The sequence below is a fragment of the Pterocles gutturalis genome, unplaced genomic scaffold (genome assembly GCF_000699245.1).
Source record: "Pterocles gutturalis isolate BGI_N339 unplaced genomic scaffold, ASM69924v1 scaffold29669, whole genome shotgun sequence".
In the NCBI taxonomy this organism is placed as follows: domain Eukaryota; kingdom Metazoa; phylum Chordata; class Aves; order Pterocliformes; family Pteroclidae; genus Pterocles; species Pterocles gutturalis.
In genome coordinates this window covers 42,442-51,994 of record NW_010136674.1, presented here as the reverse complement: position 1 = coordinate 51,994, position 9,553 = coordinate 42,442, and the positions used below count along the sequence as shown (strand labels likewise).

Below are 9,553 nucleotides of genomic sequence, written 5' to 3'. Positions count from 1 at the left end.
CCCGGCTCTGGCAGCAGGAAGTAATGAGGCAGGTGCAGGAGCATGGCTCTTATTAGCTCTGAAATTTATCTCGAAGCATTTCTTCATAGAACCATGTCATAGAATCATAGAATCATTAAGGTTGGAAACGACCTCAAGGATCATCCCTGGCAGAGATGAGCAAAGAGCTTTACAAGGCTTTGGTGTCAGTAATCTGGCTAAAGAGTGTGCCGGCATGGAGCTCCTTGCAGAATCGTGAGCCTTCATTGTTAAAGATTTTTAGGAAGGAATTGCATTTTTCCAGCAAAATTTGCTATTATGTATTGTGTGAATTTATGCCATGCATAAACTTACGTGAATTGTGCTTAGCTGAGCACATACTGGTGCAACATACGGGTGCTCAGCTTTCTCTTGTGTCTAGTTGTATCTGAAACATAAAATAAAACTGTATCTACCTAGATAATGTTAAAATAGAAACATATTATTTTAATGTTTGCCTATAAATATAACTATTTCATTTAAGTGTTACTCTTTTACCTTTATTAATCTGTAGATAATCAGCGTGGATTAGAAAGAATATGTCCTTACTGCTTCCAGTTCCTGGTTCCTGACAGTCTCCGGGTGCGTCTCAAACCAAAGATGAAAGTGACTCCACAGATAGAGAAAGTTCTTAAACAAGAGGCAAAGAACCATAAACTTAATATGAAACAGACAAAGCTTTTGAAAAAGTACAGGGAGTCAAGAAGTGTTTTGGTAAGGATATTTACTGGGAACTGCCAAATACCTGATGTTTCTCTGAAACCTTTCAGTGGCACAGAAAAGAAGATATGGAAATCTTTTTCTTAGAAGTGGAGCTCACACCTACACATTTGGTTTTTTCATGAGCATATAACTCTTCCTTTCTTTTGGGATAACTTCTATTCACAAACAATTTTTTTAAAACCTACCCTCCACAATAGAGGGATCATGAACGCAATGACAAGAACAGTAAGCTTCTCCCCTGAAAAAGAAAAAAGAACCCCATATACCAGAGAATCTGCATGAACAACTCTGCCCTCTGTGATGTCTTTAGCAGCAGTCTGGATAGGGTCTGCAGATGTCTAAGATCTTGCTGAAAATTAAGTAATTTCTTTGTCTCGGGAAGCTCAGGCATTTCCACTGCCAGCTACTGTGTCATTTGTATAGCTTTGCAAAAATGGCAGGAGTGGCAGATTTTTGCCTGCTCCTTTTTTCCTATGAATGTGGTAGAGCTAGGACCAGGCAATTCTACTAGATGCAGAGCCTTAATACAGCAGTGTAGATCCTGAAATCCATTTAGAATCCTTAGAAATCTGTTGCTAAGAATACCCCAAAACATAACTAAGAAGGAAAACATGCCATTGACTGAAGTCATGCTGGTTTTGCCAGTATGTGTAGCTTGACATTTACTGCCTTTGTTTCACCTGTGAAGAAGGGCTTGAGTGACTGATTGTCAGTTTATTCAGTTCTATCAGTTCTCTAAAAATACATTTACAACTTACAAGCTTTACTTAATTTATCTCGGTAGACCATAGTGGCTACATCAGATTATTGTTACCTTCTGCACAAATTTAATTTTTTATGTTTATCTGAATATTACTGTTTGTAGGAAGTCCTTCAAAACTAAACCACATAGGTAATTTTAAAATAAGTTAATGTTGCTTTTGGGTGCTTCAGTTCTTTTTCATAAAATTATTCAGGAGTATAAAATTTAATCACTGTTTTTTATAATAACTACTCTTATTTGAAGAATAATAGTATAAATTTAATCTAGTGTTGCCAAGGCATACACTAGTATTAGAACAGGTTATGTGAATGGATGTTTTAATAAATGATACAGCACCTTGTTGTGCCCAGCAGTTGCTGACACAGTTGGTGTTTTCTCAGATGAGAGTTTTCTGGTTTGGGGAGTAAAATTTGCAAAGCCAAAAATTATTGAAGAGTCAATAACACAAAATTAAACTGAGGAAACATCACAGAGGTTCTCAGCTTTCAGGGCAAAAAAAAAGGTGCTCCAGAAAGGCATCTTTGCTATTACTCTCTCCAAATAGTAGATCATAGCTGAGGAGCAGAAAGGGCATCTGAGAAGCTGGAATCTGCTTTATTTTTCTGGAATGACAAACCTTTAGTGTACATTAAGAAACGTCTCTTAAGACAACTGATGAACAGTATCCTACAGAATTCTGATGAGTTCTTAAATTTATTCTGTAGCTGGAGAAGTTTGCAGAACGCACTGTGCATTCATACGAATAGTTTTAAATTCCGTTTTAAATAGGTCCATTTTAAACTGGGTAATATTCTAATCTTGGCATGTAATTACAGTTTGCTGCACTTGTGTTCTGCTCAGTTCATTTTGCATTTGTAGTGTGGATTATGATTTAAATATTTCTGGTCTTAAGTATTTAAAGTACTGTCAGCAGCTGACAGGTTTCAAAATTAGCAATGTAGATCCCTATAATCTAATACCTGAGACTTGCAAAAACGAAGATTTGAGAGTGGTTGAAATTAAACCAAGCCACAATGTGACAGGTTGTGCCTCTGATACCTTTCTTAGCAAGTAGAACTTGAGAATGCTTCTGCCATGAAAAGGCATATAACATAGGACCTATTTCAGGGTTTTTAAAATTTTTGGAGGTAACAGTATATGCAATTCAGGGAATGGGAACTAGCTGTAGTGCTATGATTAATCTACTAATTTATGCATTGGAAGGTGTTTACCTGCATTTATATTCTGTGGAGTGCTAAATCATCATGTGATGCTATTTTTTTTCTTTTCCTTCTGAATTTCATTTAGAAGAACTAAAAATACATCAAAACCTGAGTATAAGTTAATGATCTTTCCCTTTTTTAGTTTGTTAGGCTGACAAAATAATGTCTGGAGACAGTCAAAACACTTACCTGCAAATGTTTAATTTTGGCGTTTCTAAATTTAATTATTTCTAAGCAATCTGAATTTAGGTAAATTTACATACTTTGAAATTAAGAATTATTTGGTATAGATGTTTTCAGAACAGCTTAGATGTTTTTGTGACATTCTTTCAAATGTTTTTTTGAATCAGAAACATCACGTAACTGTGGTTTTCAGTCAGTGTAACTGTGTGCCTCAAGAAGTTGCCTGGCTGTAGTACTTTCATGTATCTCATAATCAGAGTAGTTGCCATAGCAGTCAGGGATATTAGGAATATCTGACGGTCTCTGTGACTGTCTGACATTATCTTTTCTGATGCACCTCTGCAACATACCATGCTGCTAGAAGTTCCCTGCAGCCTAGAGGTAAACAGATGGAAGAGGAAGCGCCCTTTGTCTATAACCTCATCCTTATTGTAGTAAATAGATTTGCACTAATAGAAAGCCTCTTCTTTGTTCACTAAGACTTGCTGTTATTAGTTATGGGTGGCTATTTTTGAGAGTTTGGTAATTTAAATATTTTCTCTCCAGACTCCCTGGAAGGCATGTAATATGGGGTAGAGTATGCTAGTGAGTTTAGATCACCTTGTATCTCCTATTTTGTAGCAAAATATGAATACCCCTCATGTATACTTCAGATTTCATACCTCCAGTCCAGATGCTGTTTTGTCTTTCTGTTTTGACAGGGTTGTTTTTTGTATTTCCCTGTACAATGTTACATTCAGCGTTATGGGTCTGCTGGCATTAGTTGCTAGGGGACTGGAGTAATTTCTAGGTGAAACTCTAGGGTGTGTTTGGCATAAGAAGCTGGAATGAAAACACCAGGTGTAAAGTATTTGTTGCTTTTTAATATCTCTGTTTCACTTACACAAAATTTAACTTGTCATGATATGTGGAGAATAGTTTGGATAATTCTTACAATGGCTTTGTAACATAAAGGTGGAAAGACTGAAGAATGGTTGATATTATTTCTTTTCTTCTCTCCATAGCTGGTTACTTGCAAGTCATGCAACAAAACAACAAGACACTATGGTAAAAGCAGGGATTTTCTGGCTACCAAGACACACAATTCAAGCACTCCAAGTATTAGATCTAGCCTGAGGACATCAGATGTAAAAATACAGTCTGCAAACAAGGCGACACCTGTGAGCTGCAGTAGGTTGGGATCTAAAGGGAACAGTCCCTCATCACTTCCCAGGTACCTGTTCCTCTCCTATTTAAGGAGGCACTTGGCTGAGTAGAGTCTGTTTTGACTTGCTGGGAAAGGGCGTCATGTACTGGTTTCAGATCAGTCACTTAATAAACTTTAAATTGATAACTAGGTATTTTTTCTTTAGTGTCCTGATTGAGGTGATCAATTTTTACTTTCCAACCTTTAAAATCAAAGATTATAAGGAAAGTGACAATGTGCAAAGAATGCACAGTTATGTTTTTGTCATTAATCTGAAATGTGTGGCTTAAAATTTACATACTAACTGCTGACTTTCACATTAAAAGACACTATGTTCAAAAGTTTTTGCTCAAATTATATATGCTCACTTTCATAGTTAATTTTATGTTAATTCTGATTCCTCACTTTTAAGACATTTGAGTCTTTTGTTTTTCAGAACACATCTATCTGGACAGGCGACAAGCAGCTCTGCTTCCAAGACTCCCCGAAACTCCAAATTTCACTTTTCTAAGCTAAAACGGATGCTTAACCTAGAAGAAAAAGAGAAAAGCCAGAAAGCAGATTTGAAAACCTTCTTGACTTTACTGTAGTTATTCATTATTTCAAAGGAATAAAGATTACAGCAATAAGTATTGTTCCAGTTTTAGTAAATTAACAAAGCAATTTCTTTAAAATTCAAGCTAACAGCATGTGCACTGTGTAAGCGTCAACCATATTTTTTAGAAGCAGTCTCTATTTTTCAGAAGCAAGGTCTGTTTCTAAGGTGACTGATTGTTCACAAGAGGGAGATGAGAAAATAGCCAGTGTAATATGCTTGGGAATCTTGAACATGTTTTGCAGTCTCTAATGGCCCAAGAGTTAAAAGCCAGGATCTGTCCTTTGAGGAAGCTGACAATACTGGATCCATCAGTGGGTCCAGCAGGATCAACAGATAAGCTGTCAGACCTGAAAGCAATTTGAGCATGAGAAGCAGTGTAAAATAGTTTATTGCAGTTTCGTCCACCTCCCACTCTCACTATGTTTAAGATAATACATCACAAAGGAACTTAAAAGATCGCATCCCTGCTTTGCATGTTTGAGTAAAACAAAGGCACTTTCACTAGCACTTTCTGCCTGTGTGATATTTTCAAGGATTTAATGTAGTGTTCTGTAGTATCACTGTCTTTTGATACCTGTGGTAATTTAAGCACAGCCTTTAACACAGCCTTTACAAAGGTTCCCAAATAACTTACTCTTTAAGATAGTACTCATACAAAGAGAGATAAAACAGTGTATCAGCAGATGTAAGTTTCTTCCTTTTCTTAAGAATGTTGTCTGTGATTTGGACTGCAGATGATACTGGTCCCAGGATAATGCAGAACCTTCTAAAACTGCTTTTTTTATGTGGGATGGTCTCAACACCAACTGACAGCTATCAGCATCCTGATTTGTTACTGCTATGAGAGTGGGAATAGAGAATACAGGGTAATTCCTTTCCAGTTACTCTGGTGCTACCAAAATTGTTCACTTTAGTCTCATTCTGAAATTACTTCTTTCTTAAATGTCTTTTAATCCTATCAGGTTTCAGAGTTGCTTCCTTCCTGGACTTCAATGTAGAAAACTAGGTTTTCCCTGGACAGTAGTCAGCTTGTTGTACCAAAATGTTTTGATGTGAATAGGCTATTGTCAAAGTTAGGGCAGGCTTCACTGTCAGATTTGTTATTTTCAGTTTGGCACAGAGCTGAGAAAGGGCAGTAGAAAGTCACCGGTCAGGACTGAGTTTATAGCCTGCCCTGCATGAAGTCTGCAGCGGCAGTTCTGCATATAGTCATGCTTCAGATTTCCCCTCTGAAAAGACAATCAGTTAAAAATGTTTAAATTCTTGTCTTAAAAGTCTGTATTTCCCTTTTTTAATTCTAAATAGTTTCCTTTCAGTGTACTTGGACGTAATGAACACCACGTAAGAAATAGGACCAGCAACTAAGTTGTCAGACTTGAAAGCAATCCAGGGCAGGGGAGAATAGTTTGTTGCAAATTCTACTTAGTCTTAAATATTGGCATGTAACTTTTTTATATCTCCTGTACACTTGCACAATAACTTTGAAAGGTTCACTGCCATTTGTTTCTTACATATATGTAGGATCAAATTAACTGTCATTCTTTGATCAACATATGGACCTTGGAGTTACACCTTTTCTGCTGCAGAACTTGGCATTAATTTCTCTGTTGTTGCTGTATTTATGATCCAGTCCTGGAAAAACACTTCAATCTTGTTGATGGAAAATGTGCATTATAATAAAGTATTTGAAAAGAAGTTTTGAAAAACAAATGTTTATATTAAAACTACACACATTAGGTATTCTACTACTGTGCTTTCTGTGAGGCTTACATGAAACCAGCATGGGCATCTGCTATGTTTTAAGGTGCACCAACATTAACGTGTTAGAGCAAATCAAGAGTATGCTTTTGGAGCAGATCTCCCAATTGTCCCTGTTTACTGTGCTGTTTACGCAATACCAAGTGGTCTCAGAGTACCAGTCACATTCCTTTTGGAGAAAACTACAGATAATGGATAAAAGACATAAGCTGGGTCACAGCTAGTGTTCTGCGAATGCTAATGGGCGGTCTATCCACAGGATCACAGGAGAGCTAGTCAGCTCTGTGAAGTACACAGCTCCAAAAAGTGCATTGTGGATGCCAGGTACCGAGCTTCAGGTATTCTGCACTCCAGGTGTATTACTAATGCAATGTGCTATTTGTTAATGTACCTAGAGCCTTGTCATGCTCCAAACAACATATGTTTTTTTGTAATTACCAGAGTTGTCAGACATGTCCAGATGTGTTATTATAAGGAATCATTATTGCCAGCTATCAGACTTCCCTGTGGAAAAAAAAGGGGGGGAAAATCAATATGTGCCATTCCTTGTTCTACAAGTGTGCTTCAAAATGCTGGGCAGATGTGGTGGTATTTTCTATCTGAAGTGCTTTTATGTTACTCCTCAGCCTCTAATACAGTCTTTTTCTGTTACTGGACTTTCACAGAATCAGTGTATTGAAAAACACACACACATATCTACTTGTCTGTATATATGATGTGTATAGTTATATACATATGTATACACACATCAGATGCATATATATATACACACACATATAAGCATCTGATGCGTTCTTCCCTTCAGAATATATTATATTCCTGTACTCACTGAACCACTGAAGGTTAATTGTTAGCTGCAACAGACTACTGCTGAGCCTCCCCGCCAAACCTCTGCTATGCAGCACTGCTGGTTTGTGTTTGAAGAGTTGGAAGAAGAACTCTATAGAAAGGAAACAGCCTTAGCTGATTTTAGTGAGGCCAGAATTTCACCCAGACTTTGTAAAGCAAGACCAAGAAAGTTCTCTGCTAAGCATAAACCCCTGTGTAACTATAGAGTTATTTCCCAGCTCATACAAATTCTGCTTATGCAGTGGTACGTATACCATTGACAGTAACAGCATCGCACCATATACTGAAAATATTACAAAGTGTGTCTTAATATAACCAGCTCAACTAAAGTGTGTTTTATTTTGAAACATCAGTTTGAGCTATTTTCCCATTTTTGAGTACTGGGAACCTCAGGCTGGCATATTACAACTGGTTCCATCACACCCAGACCCACCTCTGAAGGAAAACAAACCAGCCAAACGAGATGGTATATGAACAATATTTCTTTTTAAAAAATTTACCGTTCTAAAGATAAGACCTCAGACTTTTTAATGCACTGCTTCCTCACTGAAAATTGCCACACAAAATTCAAATACAGAGAGTACTAAACCTCAAAATCTGTATTAACCATTTTCTCACCATCACCATGATATTTTGGTTGACTCCTAAGCATAGGGAGCAGTTTACATTAAAGCCATTTCACACCATGAGATTGAGTAGGCAAGCAGTAAACAATGATTTCAAAGATGTTTTTACAACATTTTATTCTATTAAATATGAAAGCGTACATACAGGTGTTACTGAGGACATAAATTACACAAGGATTACACATTCTGTCAGAAAAGCACAATAGTCTTTACATTTCAAACTTTTCTTGGTAGCTTTTAACAAATGAGCCTATTTCTGTTGCAAACAAGTAACGAGTGCTATTGAACTTTTGCAAATTCCCACAAAAACATCATGCTTAGTAGGATACTTTAAATATTGTAAAGATTAAATCAGAATTAGATTTCTGAATAGCAAGATGGAAGAGATATACTACTTAATCAAGATAAATGACACACTGAAATAGGAGCTGAGACAAAATTGGTCATTCATTAAAAAAAAATTCCACTTCAGACACTACATTTGAGTCTGCTTTCTTTACTTGCAGGAATAGTCACTGTGATTATATATGCATGAGTAGTGAGCAGAACTGGTCCTAAATATTTATAAATGTAACCAACAAATTTTAGACGTGCTGGTTTTCTAGTTCACTAATTCTTCCACTGAAAAAACCCACGCCCATGAATCTATTTGCTTATGTTTCAAGAGGTTGAAATCCAGCTCTTTCTGTAGAGGGCCAATCAAGCCTATGTGTGATTTCCATGTCTTCCATGGCCATCTGCACAGCAGGCTACTGCATCCTACGTTATGTATTTTGAGTCATCACTGAAGTACCAGACTGAGTTACCACTGACTTGTGAGAGCAGTGTTAGTCCATGGAAGTCCTAACACGTTGTCTTTTTAAACTTCAGGTACACAGGAATGTAATTTTATCATAATGAAAGCTCTCAGTTCAACATTCAGAAGACTACTCAGATAAAATACATAATAAGCATGTAGTTTGGGCTGTGTTGCTAGGGATTAACTAAGGTGTTTTAATATATTAATACAAACATTAATGGTGTGAAACAGACAAGCTCATGTTACTGCAGGCGGTAGTTTAATTTTCAAAAGGAGTAATGAAACACAATTTCTAAGAATGGTAATTTTTGTAACTAAGGACTTCACATTATTTATTTTTAAAACCACAGAAGTGGGGTAATATTCCTCATATCTTTCAAAACATTCCGCAATAACACAGCTTGAGCCCGCAAACACTAGAATATACAAGCAGTGCCAGTGACCTCCAAGGTAAGCATTCTCATATGGCAAAGAGCGGCAGAAGTCTCTTTGTTTTTTCCAGAGAATGCTCAATAAAAGTGCAATATAGTGAAGCAAATAATCTAATTATTATGCTTTTATTATTTGATGAAAAATGCTCAGATATTTTATAATTGTGCCTTTTGCAGGGTGGGCATTCTAGTTTTGAGTAGAGTCAGACTGCATTAGAAGAGATAGGCAGAGTACACCCACGTTTTCTTTCCCAAAGCAGTAACACTCCAAAGCAGTTCTACTGTATAATCCCATCTACAGCTAAAACATTGTGCTGCCCAGTTTCACAATTATTTCTGTTTTGATAAAAGTTGACATTTGTTTTACTTTTCATTTCCACCCAGGCATGCTCTCCCTTTCAGCTCCTAGGCACTCTT

General features: G+C 36.8%; 1 protein-coding gene across 1 annotated transcript; it reads left to right on the top strand.

Moving 5' to 3' along the window:
* Positions 1 to 532: 532 nt before the first annotated feature.
* Positions 533 to 4,704, top strand: LOC104468325 (chromosome unknown open reading frame, human C18orf21; the record flags this gene model as incomplete). Its single annotated transcript, XM_010082401.1, has 3 exons — positions 533 to 732; positions 3,894 to 4,102; positions 4,512 to 4,704. Coding segments are annotated over 3 exons (563 nt in total), but the record flags the coding sequence as incomplete, so codon positions are not given.
* Between the last annotated feature and the right edge of the window lie 4,849 nt (positions 4,705 to 9,553).